At 46.5% G+C, this 23475-nt stretch overlaps 1 protein-coding gene across 1 annotated transcript; it reads right to left on the bottom strand.

Annotated features, from left to right (window-relative positions):
* Positions 1-14858: 14858 nt before the first annotated feature.
* On the bottom strand, positions 14859-15341 carry LOC149354120 (uncharacterized). The gene has a single exon (XM_089577458.1). It carries the CDS (start codon positions 15339-15341, stop codon positions 14859-14861), a length of 483 nt encoding a protein of 160 aa, XP_089433584.1.
* Between the last annotated feature and the right edge of the window lie 8134 nt (positions 15342-23475).

The following is a 23475-nucleotide window of genomic DNA, read 5'->3' as shown; positions in this document are numbered from 1 at the left end:
CATTCGCAACTCGAAGGTCGGCCGGGCGCTCTTTGCAGACGGCGGTGGTTGACTCCAGAGGCGGCGGACTAGTACCGCACCACCCAGGAAGCAGCCTGAACGCGTGTCCACTGGCTCCTCGGCAGACTCCAAGGACAGATCTTCAGATGCTTCTGCAGAAGAACGCGGTTGCTTAGTCAGCTCAAGGTCAGGTGCGCCGTGCTGAAGCTGGTCAGAGTAAGAAGTCTCGTGGTCGGGAGGTTCAGTTGGTGGCGGCTTGATGTCTTATGAGTTAATAATGGACATTGCCTCACGTGAAACATTTGTGTTGAGCTCACCGGAAGTGTCCATAAATCCTAAATATTCATGATGGGCTCCTTTACTACTTCGTCTTCTTTGGATGAGGAGCCCTGACATAACCTATTCGCATGCGTCATAACAAAGGTATCCACTGTGTGTCCAAAACGACGACACTGTGTACATCATGTCGTACGGCACTGCCACCGGTCATGTCCCGCTCAGATGCACCGAAGACACGCAGGAAGCCTGTCCGGTATGACTAGCAGGATTTGAATCCCACACAGACGAAAGCTGTGGGAAATGCTGGAAGGTGAAATGCCACCTTTCAGCGTGACACGCACCTCCAGGTTTGCAGCCTCGATATGCTCCATTCCATAGCAGCGCCACTTTTCGCGCTCCACAGACTTTTCACGCTCGGCTTTTCACGCGGCTCTCCGGTTCAATGTTTGCAGCTGAATACAAGAGTGTCGAGTAAATGCAAAGTTTTCTTAGAGGTGTTCATGAGTAATTATGAGCATATAAATGATAGATTCCGCAATTTACCAAGTACAAAATTACGTTTCCGGTAAATTTAATTCTTGCTTGCTTTGTCGAAGCGCCATCATGTGGCACCCACTGAAAAAACCGCTCGCAATCTACGACGCTGTCCCAACAAATGGCGCTGTAATGCAAGTATAAATGCTTCCGTATTGCCGCATATAAGTTGAGTGTGCAACGAAATTTTTTCGCGTATCGGCTATTTTCACGATGCTCGATACTCAAACGAAAAAGTATGCCGCAGACTTTGAGGCCGCTATATGTGAGCCTTCGGGCCGGCGGTGGTCGCTGGTGTGGTAGCGCACTGAAATACGAAAAGAATTGGGAAGAGAAGATGTCAATGCTGGTGGCCCGCTCAGCGGTCTTTCTTCAAAAGTTTGTTGCTTGGCAGATGGACGACATATGTGTTCCGCGTCTACACACTGGGTAACAAGTCGAGGAGTAGGGCTCACTGCTGTGAAGGAGACAGTACCCCGTCACTCGTATTTCAAGTTACAGTGATTGGAAACAGAAATATACTACTTAAGCCTTCATGCTAAGAAACTTACTGAACATTCGGTGCGTACTTTGTAAGTACGATAAAGGTCATGCTCTCTTTCACATGCGCGTCAACGGGCTTCTCAGCGCCGGCGGCATGAAATGCAGTATCTGACCCATTCCTTTCGTTTGGAAGAGCGACGCTAAACCATGCCGTAATTCTCAAGAGGCGCTAGACAAAGTTTTGGTTTCTTAATTAAACCTCGAAGATTATCGATTTAACGTGGCTATTCTCCGCTCTTAACCGCCGATAAAAGGAACTTTCATAAAATGATGACGACGATGTCCTCAGGCTTAATTGCACATACCCACGGCGGGGGATTGCATTCCCGGAAAGTGCTCGAGTGCACCCGTAGAGGCTTTCTTCATTTTCTTCACGCAATTTACGGCCGCAGAAACCGAATGCTTTGACGCGGCACTTGTTTCTTCGCGTTTGGTCAGTAGGACACTTTTGCGCGCACGCACGCCTAGCACGAGCTTGCACTCTTTTAGTTTGATTGCAGGCTCTAGACTGGCCACGCAATAACGCACCCAAGGGGCGGCGGCGACCGGCAGAGCCAACGATCGAGCGAACAAACGAAAGAACACCAGACGGGAGCCATTGCCTTGTCATCAAGACGCTGGTTCTTATCGTTGCTACAGATGAAGTAGCATGCGGAAATGGGCCCCTTAGGGAAGAGTCATCTCGTGGTGCCAGCACAACTAGTGGACTGTCTCCCAACGGGATGGGTCACTGTGTCGCTCCCTTATCCCTTACAGCCCCTTAAACCATGACTTAAACTAAAAACACGCAGGCTGGCAAATTCAGGAAGGAGGCAGGCTGTTTTGGTTTTTCAGGTGCCTTTAAAACCTCTCAAATTACTCTCCACTCTTTATTAGGTGGGCGCGTATAATGTGTCTCGCTTGTAATACAGCTGCGCCTGAAGTCGTCCGAACCGCATACGATTCCATGCGCAAGCGCCACGGAGAAGAGGAGGCTGAGTATAAAATAGAATCGTTCCTTTAGGTTTTCTCTTCCTCAGAGTGAGGGAGGTCCGCTTTTTCTGGGTACCTGGTCATTCGGGTGACTATTTTAACGCGGTGGCTGACTTTAACGAGGTGGCAAGGGCAGCTGTCAGTGCCCCTGTAATCTATCCCGTCCCTCACGAGATTCTCTTGATCACTTCCAGTTTTCAGTGGTTCCCATTTCAATATCTCAGCCAGCCTGGGTGATCCGTTGCTGTATACCGTTGATATTCTGCGCTTAAAGTACCCACGGAATGTCCGGTAATGTAAATCAAGGCTGTGTGAGGTGTTAATGACACTTCCGCGATGCAGAATCCTCCGCTTAAATTTATACCTATGCAGTTGCAGGTTAGCTACCACAAACCTTTGTGACACATGAGGTGAAGTTGAAACAACAGACAATTTTCTCCTCTCTTGCCGGTGGTTCGCATTTGGGAGAAAGCAATATTTTGAGATCCCTCTTTGGAGGTTAGGACTGCCCGTGCCTCTACCAGTTCTTCTCGCGGTCGGTTCGAGCGCCAAGGGATTATTTAAGTAGTGTTTGCGGCTACCTTCATGATTACATCATTCCAACTGGTGGGTTACCTTGTTTACTATAGATAAAATTCTGCCAAATGTTCAAAAAGTCGATTTTATTCTATTCCTTGCGCATTTGTTGGCAAATTCTATTCTTGATAAATTTTTCAACAATTACCATACATTTTTATAATGTATTTTCATTATTATATATTTTTTCTAGTTTCAGTCTTTCCGCTATTCTACTTCACCACCTCACGCCTTCTTCCCCGCACAAATACTGCCATGGAAATCCCCACCGTTCCTTGGCCAATCTCTCCGCGTGGGTATGTGCCATTTTTATTGAGGGAGAAGAAGAAGAATCTATCGTGCGCACGCGTTCTGCCTCCATCCTCTAACATTCGATTCGAACGTATACGCAACACTCAACGTCCCTTCTTAAGTGAGCAGTAGTCACACACTGTGCTTCTGCCACTCCGGCTGGCCTGCCTCTCGCAACATCGACTGCACCTCCGAGGTTCCTGACTGCAGCTTGGCGGCGTGGTGTGCTGTGGCGGGCTGTGCGATGCGGTCACTTGGGCGGCCACCGGGCTCTCAGCGCTACCAGGGTCTCATTGCCTCTCTCCAACGGGGACACAGCGAACTCGAAGAACGAGGAGGCGGCGACGGCGGATGCTTCCTTCCTCGACGTCAGTGGCCACCGAGGCTGCATGAACCGAAGACGGCCCAGCATTGCAGAGCCGTCAACCGTTCAACCAGCGAGCACCCATGTCCTTTGACATCGACGCCTTCTCTGGTGAGTTTCTTGAAGACACCAGCATCGAAAAATCTTTCCGCATTGTGGAGAATTAGGTTAACACTGCACATTGGCATAAATTAGAAGTACAGACGCGTCATGATTTCCACTGACTGCACTTGAAAAGCAAACAAAACCTGACCACGTTTCAGATTTTCAGGAGTTGTATTGACAGAAAAAAAAAATTCTGCACATACGAGGTCTGTTAGAAAAGTATCCGACCTTTTGCCGAAGAAAAAAAAACTGGCGTAACTGGAGCGTTGGAAACCTAATCACCTTCAAAGTAGTCTCCTTGGGACTGCACATACTTCTCCCAGCGGTGCTGCCATTGTTAGAAGTATTCCGAAAAGGCCCCTTTCGGAATGGAGTTGAGCTCAGCTGTCGTTGCAGCCTTAATGTCCTCTCTTGTCTGAAATTGCGCTCCTTTCAATGGCCTCTTGATTTTGGGAAACAGCCAGTAGTCAAAGGAGGCCATATCAGGAGAGTAAGGAGTCTGTTGAACTACAGCAGTCTAGTTTTTCGCGAAAAAAGTGTGAATTTAGTGCGAGGAATGTGCAGGAGCATTGTCGTGATGGATGCGCCAATTTTCTGTTGACCTCAACTTCGGCCTCTTGCGCCGCACAGCACCACGCAGGCAACGGAGGACATCCGTGTAGTATTCTTTTGATCAATGTTTAACCTGTGGAGTGCGTACGCGTGGTGTGCCACACAGAGAGAGTAAAAAAAAAGCAGTCAGCATCACTCTGACATTGCTGCGCACTTTGCGGTCCTCCTTTGGTCTTGGTGACGTGGAATGCTGCCATTGTGACGACTGGGATTTGGTTTTCGGGTCGTACCTGTACACCCAAGACTCATCACCAGCGATTATGGTGTTGATGAAGTCGGGGTCACTGTTTGTGGAATCCAGCATATCCTGTGAGACTTCAACACGAAGCTGCTTTTGCTCCAGCGTGAGCAGCTTCGGCAAGAATTTCGCAACATCTCTCTCCATGGCCAAATCTTCGGTGATAATGGAATGTGCAGAAAAATTGCTGATGTCCACCTCTTTCGCAATTTCTCGGATAGTCAAACGATGGTCCCGCGTCACCACAGCTTTCACTTCGGCAATGACCTGGTCATTTCGGCATGTTGATGGCCGACCGGAGTGTGGCTCTCAGCACCGATGTGCGGCCGTCTTTAAACCAGTTGCACCACTGCTTAGTATGTGTGCTCCTCATAGCATTGTCACCGAAAGCCGTCTGAATATTCCGAATAGTTTCCACTTCGCTGTCGCTCAGTTTCTGGCAAAATTTGATGCATTAGCGCTGCTCGTGTCGCTCCGCCATTTTCCTTGCAATAAAAAACCGACGAGAGCACTGCGCACTGCCTCATTCAAACGCTGCGTCCCAGCGACGGACGCTATCGGCAGGCGGGAAAAAATTTGTGCATGCGCACGAAGGTTCAAGGTAGGCTGGTGCAAGCGTGTTTGTTTCGAATCCATCAGGTGTTCGTAAAAAAAAAATGAAGTCGGATACTTTTCTAACAGACCTCGTAGTTTTAAATATTCTTCGTGATTCGTATCTGCGGGCGGTTCTTTCGCAGTGTTAACCTTTCTTCTGACAACAGGCTACGTTCATGGCCCAAGCTTCGACAGACCGCATTATTCAGTCGGTAACGTTCGCGCTAGCGGCAGTTATTGATTCCTGGGTTTTTCTAGCGGGAACGTCCGCCATGCAGAAATAAGCAGAGCAGCCTAAAAAAGCCATTAATACTCCTCAGACGTTCAGCTTTAGACATAACCGAACGAAACGGGTCTGCAAACAAAGCGACGAAATAGATCGCGTAGCTTATATTTATGGGACGATAACCTACAGCCATTTGTGAAGAAGGCTGAACAGGGACGTTTCAATGCCGAGCTGCCGACTCACTGTTCCTCGCAAGCGGTGATGACAAGGGCCCCCGACGATCACTCCATCGCTGATCCCATGCAAGCTCACGGCTAAGAGGTAGCAGCAGACACCCTGATATCGCAGAACAAAATCACTGGAGGCGATATACTAGACACTCGTCTACTGCGCGATTTCAGTGCACGTTACGGAACCCCAGGTGTTCGAAATTAACCAGAGCCCTCTACTACGGCGTCCCCATAACCTTATTCGTTGTGAAAAGTTAAAACACGTAACACCAAACGAAAACCAACGAAAATTGCTGAGGCTCGCGGGGGCACGCAGAGCCACCAGTGTGCGTTTATCGGTGGCGTTCCCAGCTTTAAATTTCATCGAGAGGATCGGAAGATTGAGCTCATGGGACTTGAACGTGCACAACGGTGTGCAGGAAAATTTATTTACTAGTGCATTTTCTCAAAGTGCGCACATCAAATCGCTTCACTTTAGTCTGCGCGAGAGAGGACACGTGGTGTTCTCAGACCCGTTGAAGGAGAACTCTGCTCGGTTCTCTTGCTGTGGATTTACAGAAGTGCGTGTGCTGGTCATATCTAAAGACTAACCTTTCTGCTCGCAGCCTAATGGAGCACACGTTAGCGACGATGTGCTATGCTACGGTAGACGTGCCGCTGGTGGCCCACGTCAGGGTTGAACTCAAAAGATGCTGCGAAGTGTGATTAACGTGTAAATAGACAGGAAGAATATCCAGAGCCTGTGCATTTCATCAATTCACTGAACGACGAAGCGGCCAAGACGACACCGAGAAGCACCAGTTAGATGGAGAGCAAACAGTTTTGTTGAGATTCGAAATCAGGAAGACGGAATCCGCGGAGATGACCCCACGAATAGCGCACAACCTTCTGATCGGGAGCCGATGGGCTCTTGAGGAGATTATGGGCGGGTGGAAAGACGGTGTTAACTTAAATCACATGTGGAGACTTATTACCGATCAGGGAAGAACAGATGAACGTTCTGCGAACATATTAACTGTTAAGCGTAAAAAGAGAGCGATCTCTGAGGAATGCTCAGGCATATTGCGTTATTTCTTAACTCCATCTCACTATGTGCTGCAATGCTTATTTTCGCGCAGTATTTTTTTTATTCCAGCAATCGTGCACCAGTTATGAAGGCATCGCGTAACCACGATGTAGCCAGATTTTAGAAGAGGCATGTATGTAAAAGTTCTGAAAGTTACCAATAGCGCTGCTGAGCTACCATAGTTGTTCAAAGGGAAAGTGATAAAATACCGATAAACAATTGTGTCAGACAAGCAGACGCGATTTCTCCCGCACCATTCACAGCGTGTTTACAGCGGGCATTCAGAGAATTTGACTGGGAAGAATTAGGCATGAAAGCTAGAGAAAAATACTCACCAGCCCCCGATTCACTGATGACATTGCCTTGTTAAGTAACTTAGAAGCCGCATTGCAAATGATGGTCGAGGATCTAGGCGGGAAAGCAGAACGCTGGGTCTAAATATTATTATAGAGAAATTTAAACTAAAATGTTCAGTAGTCTCTGGAATGACCCACAGTTTACGATATGCACCAAAGTATTGGATGCATTGACACAATGCACATCCTTTACGGTATATGTGAACGCAGATTCGGCCCACGGGAGTGATATAAAAATAATAATTGTAGGGTGCAGTGCATTTAGCCGACACTCTGAGGTGATGAATAGCAGTTTAGCGCTACCCCCAAGAGGAAAGTGCGTATATAACAGCTGCGTCATACCGGCGCCAACCTATACGGCATAAGCGGCGTCAGAGAGTAAGGTGGGCAGATGAGATTAGGAAGTCTGTGGTGATAAACTGGTTGCAACTGGCTCAGTGCAGTGTTACTTGGAGGCATTCAGGACAAGCGTTTCTCGATGATAACGATTATGGTGACTATTTATGGTTTTAAGAAAGATCGATTGGAGAAGGCTAACCCATTCTGCTTGGTGTCCGTTCCGGAGACACTATTTTTTTCACATGTTGTGTGCGAAAACACGCAGCCATCAGTTTTATCTACCCCCGAAAAATTACATCGCATACGAGCTTCTCTTCTACCTGTAGCAAACCCAAGAACAATGTTGAATTCGCTGGTTATTTTTATCCGAGTCGCTTTGTTGTTCTCATATAGGGCACCATCTACCAAGAATTCTTCACAAGGACTGGATGGCGATTTCATTTCATTTTTTAAAATTCGTGATCATTAAAAGCCCAACCGTGAAGAAAAAGGGTCCGGTGTTCGGTGACGTAGTGTTGTTACATCTGTCACTTACCAACCACCTGCCACGGCTGGCAGGTCGCACCCCGTTTTCGCTTGTAATGGTGAGGATGAGGAAGAGGAGGAGGAAAAGGAAAAACTTTTATTAACAACTACGCTGCGCTTGTCTTCTAGAGTGGAGAGGAGGGAGAGACCATACGGGGGAAGCCAGGGTAAGAGCCCAGGGGGTGGCTACTGGGTGCGGAGGAGTATCTAACACAGGCGAAGAAATTGCTGAAGCTGACCCGGCGGGTGGCTACCGTGGAAGATGGACTGCCACAAATCCCATGCCGATCATCATTCGCTGGTTAAAGTACTAATCCACAACCTCCCCACTCAAGCAAAGGAAAAGTCCTAATTCTGACGCATTCTCATCCCATAATCAGAGTAATGCTCCCTCGTAATTTTATTTACTGTACATGTAACTAATGTTCCTTCTTTGTCACGATGGTTTTTTGTTGTGCACATATTGTTTTTATTCGCAAGCACTGCAGTAGATGTCACCTCCGCATCTCTTCTGCAGTCACCGCCCCAGTCTCTGCGGACTGGTGTACGTGGAACGAGAATTCGTTCTTCTGCTCCGCGGATATCCATCTGCGCGGAGGTGATCGCTCGGAATACACCACCTGGAGGAAGAATCGCAAGCGCAATCACCACCGCCGCAACCATGTCACCGGATGTGCACCGGCGAGGTGGACGGGTTGGACTCAGCAGGCTTATCGTCGGACGGGGATCTCGGCTGCTTTTCCCCGTCGACCTCCGTGAGTGGCATTTCACGTCACTCCCCAAAGCGACCTTGATCTTAGAGTGGCAGGAATTAAGGAAGGAGACACTGTAAAAAACGCCTTGAAGCCCGCACAGGGTTCCGAAGCCAAGGTGGTGCTTTGTGCGGCGGAGGCATACCGGTATGAGGGGGCTCGCTTATAATTCGGTAAAACAAAATACGCCCGCAGCCCGTTTGCTATACTGCGCCCACAGAGATCAGGAGACTGCGCCGTAGGCAAGGAGTGCAATGCAATTTGTAGATTCCATTTCGTATTTCTTTTATCTCAGTATGCGAAGCCAAATATGCCAAGTTCTTTTGCCAGGCTTTATTGGAGTTTACACTGTAAGTCTGGAGCCTACTTGAAATTGAACGACTTGCGGCACGCTTTATCTGTGGCAGATATAGGAGGACTGATTCGGTCACTGAAATGTTGCACTCCTGCAACCTCGAGCCGTTAGAAACGCGAAGAATAAAGCAAAGGTTGACAGTGCTGCACCAAATACTGCATGACCATTTAAAGATAAATAAGGAAATGTACTTCCACCCACCTGCTAGGCATAGCGCCAGGTTGAATCATGATGCAACCATACGGCCGTACTTCGCTCACACTAACGTATTTCGCTTTTCTTTTTTTCCTGACGCCATAGAGCTCTGGAATAAATTGCCTACTCATGTTTTACAAAGTGCCAGTAAAACAGCATTCTAGAAAAGTCTCGATCGATACTTTAATGAATGCTAACATGTCGTCCCCCGTGCGTCGCTTCCTATTACTTTGTATGTGCTTTTTCGCTTTCTGTGTCATTTCTTCTAGCTCAGTAGCTTTCAGAGATGGTGTTTGATTTTACATGTATTGTTGATTCCCTCCCTGTCATGGCCCTCAGTAAGGGTTAACAGTATGAATAAATAAATAAATAAATAAATAACATGTTGGGGAACACATAACGGAGTATTTATTTATAATTTAATTTGTTTTAATGCCGTAGAATCCAAACTAGAATCGAGATGGGTTGTTAGGTGTTACTAGGTTCCGAAATACGACATGACAAGGGAAATTGTTGATTTTGAATCTGTGAGATCTTTTCGAGTGCGGTTTGTTTGCCGCCATCGTATTTTATCTTGATGGATTTCGGAGTTCACTTTAGATGTGTTTGACCAGCCAGTGTTGCCCCGTTTGGACCCCGCCGGTGAGTTCAGAGTCGAATCTTTTTTCTGAGATTCATCAACGGATATCAGGGCTATTAATAGTTATAGCATTGGTAAAAAAGCCTGGAATAAATATGCTTTAAGAGAAACAAGTTTTATTCTGTTTTCTTGATATATGCTGTTCTTTCTTCTACGCAGCCTGGTGAGGCCAACCTCCTAGCCGCTGTGGACAGTCACTACGGCACCTGGATCAGCATGTTGGGTGAAGGTGGTACTTTGGGGTTTTGTTTCGAGAACTTTTTATTGGCACTAAGCAAATGCATCTTTCAAATATTGACCGAACCGATTAAACTTGCATTCGAAAGCAAGTGGTTCTTTTGTGACTCCTATAGACGTCCTTTATGTTCGCAAACAAACGAAGTGGCGCTGCAGTCGCTAGCGAGCTCGCGGTAGTCAAAAGGCCAGGGAGTGGCGTCGCGCTGAGGTGGTGAGCGCGGGTTTTCAAGACTTGTAGGCGCGTTTTCAGCTTGTGCGAATCACAGCAGCGGTTGTTGATGCTTTCAACTTAGTAATTTCTCGAAGAACACGGGCTTGCGTTGACTACGCACGGCGTATTTTTTTTACGCAGTGCACTAGCCGGAATGATTTTAATTCGAGACAGTAGTGAGGGGAAGCGCTGGCGTTGTTTCGCCAGAGCAGATATGCGCTTACCGTCTAGTGACACACGTTAACCGTGCAAAAAGTTGGGAAAGCGTCGATCGTGTCCCCGATCTCCTCTGACTCGTGTAAGCGATGTTTTTATCCGCCAGATCTCACACCAGACAGGTCGACTTCTACCCTTGATAAACTGGTCGCTTTCTTGAAAAGTTTTTATTCCTGAAATTATTTTCTTTCCTAGCCCTAGGGTCTTCTGCTTCGTGACGAAAAATTGTAGCAAAATATACAGTAGAAATTCATAACATTACGCTTTTTAGATGTCTGGTCGTCGAAAATAGTAAGGTAATTGTGCTTCTGATGGTCCTGACTTATCGCAAATTCCGCGGGTTTCCTACGACGGAGCATCACCTTCGTAGTACCACTACGAAGAAGAGAGATGAGACGTTTTGTTGATTTCAGTGCCGCATTGCTTTGACCAAAGCGAAAGCGAAGAGGCCATAAGCGAGGGAATAAACTTAAAGATTTGTTTTCTGATCTTCCACTTGTTGTGCGATTGGCATCTGCCACCCCGATTTGTAACTAATGGAAATACAATGATTCTATTTGTCGCGAGCTATTCCTGAGACGTTGAGGAGTGTAATAAATGTTTTGATTTTTTACTATACGTGCAATAGTTGTATGCTAGTTATTTTTGTAAGAAATGTTTTAAAGTGACTATGCTTGCATAAGCACTGAGAATCTAAAAAATAAGTAATTGCTCCATCATAGAGAACATGGCTTTGTGAACATGTTGGCATAAAAAAATTCAGCACTTTCTATGTAGTTATTCAAGAACCGGGGGTGACTTGACGATGGTGTTAATAGTAATTGCCCAAGAACTGTACCAGGTTTAGCTGAAAATAAAACGCATTACTGAAATTAGCATAGCAATTTCATATTCGCATCAAATTTGGTTACATATCTCATGCATCAATAAAGAAAACACTTTTCATTGTCTCATGATGAAAATGGGCCTCATTCCCTGCGTTTTCATTGCCTCATCCCCTGTCAATCTCCCTACGTGCCTTTGTTAGTATTCCGCTGCTTCTTTCCGAACAAGCTTCGCCATCATGTACTACCTCACAAAACAGCTTATGACACATGCGTGATGCAATGAAAAAGCATGTGGCTTTTAGCACACAAAGTGGGCTATTCTAAGCATGCCAACGTGGCCGCGCAAGAATGATACAACTTACTAGACTTCTTTCCACTCGAATTAAATAATTATGTCTCTCATATTAAGAAATAGTTTCAAATATATAATAAATGCCATAAAACGCGCCATTGTACGCTCGTATAACTTCTTTAGACGTTAAAACATGCTGTGCTATCAAAAAAAGTACGCATTCCTTGGTGGCGACTGAACCTGCCGGCGCCGGTGCACACCGGTTCAGGGTGATAAATACGCGCGGAGCCCCATCGCTTTTCTTTTTGCTTCCGCAATATGAAACGAACTATGTTTATGCTCTGGTAAATAAGCGCAGCAACTTCCATGCTCTGAAGTGTATTGACTAGCAGCGCCGGTCGACACACAGATTTCGCGCTTTACTACCGCGGCCCATTTCCTAATGCGTATTTATTTGCGAAAAACCTATCAAGGCTAATTTAATTTTACGTTTTATGGTACTACGCGTATCCAACAGTGACGCAGCTGGTCAGGGCATGCTGCTGCTGCAGTGCGTAGGCATGATGCAGCGGCCGGTAGCTGCGGCAGCTGCGGTATGCACGGGCAGGCGGAAGCTGTTTTGCCTACCGTGCGAAAGCCGCTACTGACACCAGCGCCACCGCATCTTCGTGACGTCGCGGGGTGAATGAGGTCTGTACAACGATTTCCTGGCATGTCGTGAAAAAGAAATAATGGCTGTGCAACACGAGTTTTCGCGCATTTTAATTTATTATTTCAATGAAGAATTGATTTACAATAAATCGAAATGTTTTCGAGCCCTGCTAACAATCCATTGTCAGGAAAACTGGTTTCTGTTAAGCTGTCCCGCTGCTGCGCAAAAGCAAGCTCTAACATTCGCTCCACGAAAAATCTGTGCTTACATCATTTAATGAGTAGAAAGAGGAATTACTGATTAGAATTACTAGCACTCTAATATTTGCGAACAATTCTCGGGTTCTTACTAACTGCTGACCTCCTATTCAGCCACTCGTATCAATTGTAAAAGTGGAAGTTGTCAGCAACAAAACGCAGACAGAAAAAGAAAATACATAAGGACGTACGAGCGGAGGAAGGCAGCTGGGCATAAAATCTGCCGCACCGCTTCAGACAGCGTTTTTTTCTTTTTCCCTTAGTAAAATACCGGACATGTGTTGCTCGCTACTCTCTACCTTTTGCCGACACCTCGATATACAGCTGGCCCCTGGTCTACAGCTGGGATGTCGAAGCATACAACACAGAATTTCACCAATAATCCCGTAGCGTACGAGTGAAAGTTAGCTAATATGTATTTTCTACCATGGACGTGAAATGTGAGCATCTACCATGTGTTTCATGGAAGCTGATCACTAATTTTTAAAATTAGACCTTCTGACTAATGCAGACGACTTCTGCTGCAGAACAATACCACTGCCGGCGGACATAAAAAAAAGAAGTGAATCAAGGTCACTACTTATGCAGTTAACTAATTTCTGATAACTCACTGTTTACCTATTACTGTTGCACACCTCGTTGCAATTAGAAATTTATACCCTGTTGATAGTAACAGCCATATCAGATTTTAGAATTTCGATCTGCGATTACCTTCGGCGCTTTGGCTTTACAAAATTTCGCTATTTCGAATAGTTACGCACACTGGCGGGGCGCTTTCTCTGCATGGGCTTCGAAAGGGCATGTATTTCAGCACGATGTAGCGAAAAGTAGTTGAGCCATAGCAGCGAGGCTCATTTCGATTTTGAAAGTCTAAAAACTTATAATACTAATATTAACGACTTGCTACAAATCTCTAATTTCAAATAAGTCCGTAAAGCAAGATTTGAGTGCAGCCTGGATCCGGACGTGTTTCCAGAGCGCTTCGTCAATTTTGACCACTTGGCCAGCTATTGTCCACAAACGCATCGCTGCAGCTTGCGTGCGTGCAGTGGTTAGCCGCCATCAAATCGAGGACTACCCTTACCCGTAGTCGGCGACGTTCCCCGAGGTAAGGGGTGGCCCCGCCCCTGCGCAGCTGCAACAAACTAGGGCTACGATGCAGCGCCTTCGTCCCCCAGGCACTACGTCTCGTGCCAAATGTGCTGCCGAAATGACAGGCCAGTTTGAAACATTCTTCCAAGGAACCGCTCAGAAGAGAAACCGCCTTTTCTGTCAGCCTTGAGCATCGCCGCTATACAAGGTGGTGGTTATGCCACGTGTATGCTTCGGTGTGTGAACTTTTCCACACCGTCTTCTTCCACCGACCTACGTCAAATCCCTTTCAACAAATATATTTCAAGGCTTCACAATTCACTGCACCAACAACACCGTGACCATTTGGGTGCGCTCGTTGTCCGACGTCGGCCGCCTCAGCGAACTGAACACTTTTCCTGCCTCTCCTTTGAAAACCGTGACTATTCAAGCTTATCTAGCACCGGGTTCGGACCTTCGGCGATATGTCGTGTTGGGTGTTGGTCGACACGTCGCTACCAAGGAACTTGTTTCTTCTTTGGATTGTTCCGCACATAAGGTGGTGGAGGCTCGCTACATGGGCACGGTACGCACCGTTTTTGCCAAAAGTAGCCGGGCAATAGTGGTTTGTTTCTTAGCCGCATAGGAAAGGCACTTTTGGCAGCTCTTAAGCTTTGAATCTGTGTAAATTAACGCGAACCCTTGTCCTCACATTCTGACTCCTTTAGCAGTGCAGTAAATGCACCGTTATACGTTTGAGAAGTAAAAGCCTGTTGCTCGGTTACTTTTCGCAAAGAGGGTACGCAGGGACTCCGGAACGTTTTTGAGAGTGGGCGCCAAGTATTGTCTTTGCTTCATCATCACAATCATCATCAGCCGGACTAGACCTACTGCAGGGAAAAGGCCGCTCACATATTCCTCAAATTAACCCGGTCCTGTGCTAGCTGCATCCACTTGACTCCTGCAAACTTCTTATTCTTATTAATTATTAATGTTTTATTTCATTGTAGCCGTTTCAATTTTACATATTGCATCCTCGCTTATTCTAAATTGGTATATACACTTTAAAAATGGTTGGAAATTTCATAATTAGTGAAACCTGCGCAGACCACGCAAGTGAGTAAACGGATTCCAAAGCTGCGAAAAAAAAACATTTTTAATATATCTGAATTCGCGCTCGCCCTGAGGCAAATATATTCATGCAAGTAGACATAAAAGTAGGCTTTATGTACAAAGCTATAGTGTCGCACACTGACGAGCTTCAAGGCTAGCACGAGAAGAGGACGTTGGGCAGGAGAGGTTTTCAAAGGAGGTCGAAGGTTGCTGTTCGTTCTGCCATTCTAGATACGAACTCTCTCATAACGGCATCCAAATGCAGGTCCGCAAATCTCTTCTTGTGCACGTGGAGGAGGAGAAGGTGTGTCAGCCTCCTCTGGGTCATTCGATTGCGCAGAAATGTTTTTACTCTCCTCGGAGCACTGAAATATCGCTCTCCTGAAGCAGCTGACGCAGGCACTGAAAACGCGAGTTCCAGATACCGCACAGCCTGGTCCATCATATTACGCATGTCTGCAGACTTCCCCAGCAGAATATGTAAAATGCGTTCCCTTGCGACCGGACTCTGGTCACGCAGGAGCGTTGGGAGAAGCACGAGTTGCGCTGAAAGCCTGCTGGTGTCAAAATCTGTAGCGTGTGCTCCTAAAAGCTCATGCAGGTCGTTTGACGCGAAGTTTCGACCTTCAGCAGCGTCAGTCAAAATGCGCTCGAGGGCAATCAGCGGCTCCATGCCAGGCTGTTCAAATCGCCGTCGGACCTCAGTGGTAATACGATCGATAGCGGCAAAAAACTCTTTTCTCTGTAATGACTTGCCGTCAAGCGCTGCAAGCTCCTCAGATTTGTCTGTGAATTGAAGCCTCCTGGGCGGCTGCGAAACTCTGGACGCTCGAGGTTCCTTTAGACCTAACTCTGTTGCTCTTGAGTTCGTCCGCTGCTAGAGGACGTCAAATGAGGCGTCAGACAGCAGCCCTAACAAGCGGTCACAAAGAGCCTCTGCTGTTTCTTTTGCTCCTGCAGCGCGGTAAACTGGGCGTAGAAGCGTCCTCACTAATTCCTCGCACGGGCCAAACGGGGCTATAGAAAGGTTGGTGCCCAATAAAGTTTCGACCATCTTTAATACTTTCTCATATCCTTTCAAGGCTGTCCTGCCGCTGCCACTGAGAGAGCTTTGAGCATGCACCAGTTCCTACAAAGTTGTCTGCACCTTTTCATAGTTCTCAACGAACCTTTTCATTAATTTCACTCTTACTGTCCACCTCGTTGGACACAGTTGTATCAGTAGGGTGTTCTGCCTAGAACAATCTTGCCCACCGGCATCATTACCCGGGGGAAGCACAGCGCTTGAATAAACAGTCTTCCTGTTCTTCTATTCGAGTATTGCATTGAAAACATCCTTTACAATGCTGAGAGCATCGCCGATGACATCGCAGTTCCTTGCGATTTCCTGGAACGCCAAGTCTCGGCAGTGGTTACTGCAGTGCACAAATATTGACCGTGGTTCAGATTCCGTAATCCTTTTCTGCACGCCACTAAATCTGCCTGCCATGTTCGCGGCCCTGTCAAAACAATGCCCCCTTAGGTTCTGAAAGTCCAAGCGCAGACGCAAAATGACGTCCCTCAAGGCTTTATACAACGTCTCGGCTCTGCTGTGTGGTGCATTGTACATGCCAAGAAATTCCTCACGAACTTCCAGTGTTATCCCGTCTACTCAACACACAGAAAATGCGAACTGCTCATTGCCTGTTACGTCGGTGGTACCGTCAGCACTGATTCCATAAAACGAACCGCATCTGATGTCTTTGATGATGCCTCGCTAAACGCTGTGCGCCATAATTTCTATGAGTTCGTTCTGTATGTCGCTGCTCAGCGACCTATCTCGCTTCTCCAGCCATTTCTTCAAAGAAGGCATGTCTTGCGATCGTTTATCTAGCAGATCAAGGAGGTTGCCCTCGTCCTTTGTTTGCCCTTGTAAAGCTTGACCTGTGCGGCATGGGTAACGCACCGAGCTCACTATTGCACGCAGTGCCTGCCTAGCTTCCCCCTGCTGTCTGCTGCTGTGTTGCGATAATAGCTGCACTACACGCATTCCTTTTTCTTTAGATAGTTGGCGGCTTGCGGAAACGCAGTGAAATGGGCTCTTCTCATAACACTGAAATTTTTCAACTGCCTTTTTCCAATTACTGAACCCGTTGTGAATGAAACACAGTTCCACTGCTGTAACGTTTTCTCCTCTTTCCTTGAGAGCTATTTGACACCAATTGCAAACCATGACGTCCCGTTCGTAGTCGTACGACAGCCACGTGAATTTCTCAAACCATGCATATTTACAGGACCTCGAGGTGTGGTACGTTGGAAATTTATACTCTTTGGCGGCAGTGATCGAACATCCGGGGGCTTGTCGTCATGGCTTGCGATTTCCATCGGAGCACAGTCTGTTGCCAAGAGGGACTCTCCACCTTGTGCTACGGTTGCTGGGATCTCTGCAATAAGTGGGATAAAAGGGATTATTAGCCGATCAAGACTGTATGAATTCTATTTTCATTAGGGGTATTCTTGCAAAAAAAAACGAAATATATCAAGATATGCAAAACATGCAAAACACGCAAAAAAGTTCATGAAAGGCAAATGAAGAGCACGGTGGAAATAAAACATCGCAAAAACGTACCGTCAATATTTGCTGCTGCTATCGCACGCTCATCTGGTTGACTTTCATGAGAGGTGCTTCCCGCTGCCAGCCAAAATACAAATACGAAGGGGCATTAGAAACAGATAAATAATCAATGTGATGACAAAAAATGTGACGCAATATATTTTGTAAAACTCGCTTCCATGGTCTAAACGTTTCGTCCCAGGCACGAAGAAGTTGTTGATCTTCTTTAGAGACCCAGATATCTTCCGAGGCAACGACGTTGTAAATCTGCAGTTATTAAAAAATACACTCAAGAGATGAGAGACGTGCAAATGGACCGCGTTACGACAGCGTTAGATCGCCTTCGAGACACCTGTTGTGTGGGCGTGTCAGATTTCTCTCTGGGGCCAGCTTTTCTTGCCGTTCGTACGAAATGCAGTATTAAACCTTGTTCTTGATAGACGATTCCATCGTCCTTTGCCGGAACCTGCCGATGCTCTCCGCGGGACACCGGACCGCCAGGTCCACGCTGCCCTTGGGGCTATCGTGCGACAGCGGTGGGATGTAGCAGGCGAGTCCCATGTAGCAACCGGTATAAGTCTACGTTTGATATGTCTATGTGCTTAGGCCGAAGCCGTGAGCACCGCCGATCGGGCGAAACGCATCAGCTATCGGGAAAGATCCAAAAAAGGGGAGGGGGGGGGGGGGCGCTGCCGCCCCTCCCTGGAAAAAAGCTGGGGGGGGGGGGCGGCCGCCCCCCCCTGCCTCCCCTAGTTCCCGAGTCCCTGGGCGTACGTGTCTTGCGACTGTGCAGGGGCCTCTGTTGCTCCCACTCGCATCTCATCTTATGGGGGCATCTTGCACCACCGCCTCTACAAATCTGGAGTGGTTTACTGTTATGGTTCCTTACGGCCAGGACACATGAGATAGTCCTGCACGTATCCCGCTGACACCTCTCAGGCGGCTTATGGTTCCAGGCAACATCGCTGCGACAACGATATTACTTCTAAAGCTTCCCAGTGTAGCGCCGCGCCATACACAAACAGCGTAAACGCCCCAAGGGTGCTCGGCTGAAGCCAATGCCGGAGTCGTGAAATGATGTCTGGCCTGCACCGAACTTCCTTGCACTACTGGCGTCTAGCCTTTTCACCTTCACTTTTTTTTTCAGTGGTATTATTCTGCCGCAGAAGCCGCCGCCATGACTCAAAAAGCCTATTTTTAAAAATTGGTCATCAGCTTCCCTGAAATACCCAGTGCATACTAGGTACTGAAGTACCTGGTAGTATATTTGACCTGAGCCGAAGTTCATTTTCGGATTCGAGAAATGAACCCATTGCACAGCCACTAGTTGCACAACTTCACATGCAGCCGACAAATCATGCTGTCGGCGCAGTACCATCCATACTTTCATGACTGTGAGATGTTTACTACTAATTTTTGTTAACCACAATATTGTGCAGAAATACAACTATAGCGATATGCATTTTCTTAAAGATAGTTTGTTAGTAAAAAGCCTCTTTGGGGCTGCTGTATTGCGTTCAAGGAGCGTTTAATGTTCACCATCAGCCGTTCCTCTCTGTTCTACGCTGTGCGTATTACGTATACGCGTATTACGTATACGCTTTTTAAGTATAGGCTCTGTGTCTTATGTATACATATATTCGTATGTATGTATATTATGTATCCTTCGCACTTAAGAACGGTTCTACGAAGATATACGGAGATATACAGGGTTCCTCAAAGTTTTTAGGCGACAGGGCCTCCTTCTCAGTGGATTCTTCAGACGCCTATGAAGCTACCAAGATGCTCAGATGCGCGAATGATATTTCCCGTTCTTCCAAGAGAGATTTTTATTTTCGGGGGTGTCGTATATGCCCCACAACACGCACAAATGCGGACCTGCTGGCATGGGAACTTTTGGCGCGCTCTGTATACGCATGAAATTCAATTATTGCCATCCACTTTGCAAAACTGGAAGAATGAGTGAAAAACATGTGGACAGATTGAAAATTACCTCATTAAAATAAAAGGCGTCTTATAAAGTTTTGGTTTCGTTTATTGGGTGCTAACGTCCAAAAAAAAAAGTCATGCTATGAGGGACGCCGTAGTTCCGAAAATTTCGACCACCTACGGTTTTTTAATGTGCACTGACATCGCAGAGTGTCTTGATGCTGCAAAATGGCATCTTGCCGTATTTGGGGACAGGGGTCGCCACTACGACTTTGAAATATGTGGAATACTTCGTAAATGGAGTAGTAAATTTTAGTACGTAAAGGAACTACCGTATTTTCCGGTGTATAAGACGCGGCTTTTTTTCAAAAATCTTGCTGGTGCGTCCTATACAAGGGTGCGTCTTATATGCGAATTTTTCGTTTTTTTCTGCGAGTTAAGAAGTTACTCAAGTTCACGTGCAAGCTTTTTTCACCAAAATATATCACTACCAATGATGCGGTTGTAACACGGTTAATAATTCCATACCGGGACCGCGGTGTGGAACTTTTTTAGGTCAACTTTATCATGAAACGGTGGGGATGACGACTTCCGGGTTCATAAACATGCGGCCGTTTCAGAGGCCCCAAGCAAAAGAAATATGAAATGCCAAAAGGTGGTGACAATCGTGCTTCTCGCCATTGTCAAGACAAGCCAAGACCAGCCAGCGTTTTTTTTTTATTCACCTTTTGCAACTTTGTTTGCTCCGCGTATACGTAGTACATACATAGTGCGAAGAGAATGTTTCAGCCACGTTGCCTCCAGAAATGGGCAAACTTTTTGATAGCGCATCCGAAGATTAAAACTTCGAAGGTTTTAAGTAAAAATGTAATGTTGTTATGGACATAAGGAGAGTTCCTTCGTTTTTTTTTCTTTTTTTGCAAGAACGTGGGCGGGTATGGCGGGAGTGTTGCCTTTTTCGATTACTTCGCGTTGTTTAATAACCTCTCACAGGTACGGTGCATTTTGGCGATGGTCGCACAAGCATGTTTAATTAATCATTACTAGCCTAACAGGGTAAATTGGGGTGCGTCTTATACATCAGTGCGTCTTATATACCAACTTTTCCAAATACAGCCTGCATATATGGCGGGTGCGTCTTATACAAGGGTGCGTCTTATACACCGGAAAATACGGTACATTTGTGGAGGGTAAAGCCTACATCAAAGGCAGCTTTCAAGATCATGGAAGAGAGTGGTGTTAGAAAACGCTAGTTTCAGTTCTAGTTCTAGTTTTATTCTTTTTAAATGCCTGATATGGGTTGCGCCTCACATTCGCAACTTATGCGACCACACTGCAGAATTCTTCTGTGTTGTGAGATACGGGCTTCAGACTCATTAGGCGTGAAGACAAAAATTTATCTCTATTTGCACAACGCGATAAAACGGAAAGCAAAAAAGAAGGGCGGCCCCAGGCCAAATGATGATCCTGCTGTTTTCCCGAGCAGCATATCTATTCCGCTACCAAGGATAGGGAGTATTGAAGTATTGCATCGAAAATACATTTTGAGGCGAAAGCCTTCCATGGCTCATAAGTGGCGTGCACAGGATGTGTTACTCTTTCACCAATCCGTAGCCAATCCACAGTCCAATCATAGCGATCCAGCAAGCCAATCTATATTCCAATCCATAATTCCACAACCCAAACCATAGTCCACAATCCAAAAACGCATGAACTGTCAGTAAACAAAAATAAGAGAGGAATCCTGCGGCCCCAGCGGGAATCGTACCCGGGATTTCGGTGTGCGAGACGGAGACGACTCCACTCCGCCACGACGGTTCTTTTTCCTTTGTCGCAAGCCAGTACGCCCACACTTAGAGGCTTCAGGTCCGACTTAACCAGGTCGCATCCCGCAGCCCGTCATACACAATCACGCCAACATCACTTCTCACTTTGACAGCACATCAAAATTCCGGAAGACACACGCGTGCATCGAGGAGAGGGAGCCAGGCAGGAGGTCGATCCTGCGCAGCAGATGCCCCCTCCGCCCCCCCCCCCCTTCCCCCCGCACTATAGGGCACTGCTCTCTGAACAGAGACTTCGATGAAACAGGTGGCTCTGCGTGGCGATCTGTCATGTGACTCTTCCGCAGGCTAAACAGTCCTACGAGCACTAAAAGATCACATGAATCCTTAGAACCTTCCATTGTAGGCAAAAATCCCATAGTATAGGGCGTAATCTGAATGTCCTTTTTTGACAGACTGTTGAAGATTGTCCCAACAAAACACGGCACCACAATGAAAAACAAAGCCTTGATTAATAGTTTCTGGCTACCGACACAAGCTACATTTCACAGACCGTGGCACAAATGTCCCTTCTTTTTCAAGAAGCCACAATTTGACAGGTAAGGCTGGCGTGTGAAGCTTAAAAAAAGACTTTGCGGCCGCTTGAACACACATACGTTGAACCCGCTTTAGTACACTGTTGTCTAGAAATGAGAGGTAAGGCTGCCAATACATTGGTACAGAAAACAACGTCTCAATCAAAATTTTTGTCTTTCGTCTTCTGGATAGACTGTACACGAATTCTAAGGAAATGAGGAAGTGGAAATGTGTCATCAACTTCTAAGAGAAAACCCCGCAAAGGCCCCTCAATCCTAGGACCAGTGGGCTAAAAGATAATAGGCAAATGAGCACTTAACCGCTTGTTAAAAACAGCTAGGAGGAAGGGTTGGTTGAGTGTTTTAAAAACGAAAAACCTTGAAATAAGCTCATGAAGAAACAAGTGCTGAAGACCAGCCCCATCAGCCTCCAGAGGGCGAAACAAATTGTCTCGTCGCATAGGCTCTCATTCAGAGCTCCACACAAAAGTCGCAAAAATTCCATGCATTTCCTGCACTTTTTTCTTGCCCAATGCAACATTTGCATGATATAGAGAAGCTTCGAAACCAAGAAGATATTGCAAACTTGTACTCGGGCAAATAGATACAGCTGCCTCCCCATACAAGCCTGGGTTTGTCGCCTAACTAATGAGATCTGAGAATCCCATTGAGGCCCACTATTACGATACTGATGCCAGGGAACCGCCAAATAATGTACACCTTCTGAGTCTGACCTGATTCCGCCAGAAAAGCTTGGTTTTCTACCCCAGTGACATACACAGAACTCCTTTAATTTATCGCGGTTAAAAGACGCACCCGAACTATAACAAAACTCCTCAGTTGCACGCGAAACCTAGAGCACACTCTTATTATCAGACCACAAAAGGGCAACGTCGTCAGCATGAACCAAAATCTTATTTTCGCATTGCGGTACTGAGGAGCCAGGAAATGCTGTATTTTTTATGGTACTACGACGTAGGAGCGCAAGATATAAACCTAATAACAGAGGCGATAGCGGGGATCCCTGTCGAACATATGTTTTAAGCTGAATAGTTGTGACATACATGCATTAACAATCAGTCGTGTAGTGAATGCTTTATAACATAGTAATATGCCTAATACAGCAAACAAAAAATCATGACGCTCCTTACGAAAAGCTTTTTCCAGGTCAGTCTGAACAAGGGCCACTTGACTAACCTCATCAGAAACTGCCTCTAACATGGAACGTGCGAGGTGGATATGATTTTGAATACTACGGCCTTTGATTTCGCACACTTGGTGCTGCCCTAATAAATCTAATGCCACTGCTCACCTTAAAGACAAGAAAATTCTTCTTTTAAGTGACTGAAATTGAACCCATCGATAGGGTTGCTGTTACCACTAAAAAGCCGCATATCACTGACCTCCACTAGGTGGCTGGATGCCGCATTCCCGCTTTCCGAGACGAGCACGAGTGAAGCCACCGGAAGTTGGATGGCTTGTCCCGGAAGTCGGGTGTCTGCTGTGTATTGCAATGCAAAAAGTCGCATCTTTCGCCCTTTCGTTCTCATTTTTTTGCGTTGCTTTCGTGTAATGTCTGCTGTAATATGAAAGGGACAAGCAATCTGAACGCGAGAAATATGAGCATTGTGTGCAGAACCCTGTAATTTCAGAGAAACCGAAGAAAACAGGCATGCAGGTCTCACCCTGCCGCGGCAAAGGACTACGTGCATTAAACACTGTGTTGTTGCTTGGTTCCTGTCTTCCGAGCGTGAAGGAGAAGTAGTGGAATGACGATGAGGCTAGGTCATCTTAAAAACCGAATTGTCGTGCAGCAAACAAAAGGCACAGCGCGAGAGGAACGACTGACAAGAAAGACGAATGCTGCAGCACGCGTGAGAAGCGCTGTTAGAAGTCAACTGCACCAAGCACCACGAATTAAGGCCC

Source organism: Amblyomma mixtum, chromosome 3 (genome assembly GCF_055824585.1).
Source record: "Amblyomma mixtum isolate Tamu chromosome 3, ASM5582458v1, whole genome shotgun sequence".
NCBI lineage: Eukaryota > Metazoa > Arthropoda > Arachnida > Ixodida > Ixodidae > Amblyomma > Amblyomma mixtum.
This window is presented reverse-complemented; position numbering and strand designations above follow the sequence as displayed.

What these genes read in the sequence shown, in the direction of transcription:
- LOC149354120 (XM_089577458.1), bottom strand. Translation starts at nt 15,341, where the DNA reads ATGGAGCCGCTGATTGCCCTCGAGCGCATTTTGACTGACGCTGCTGAA.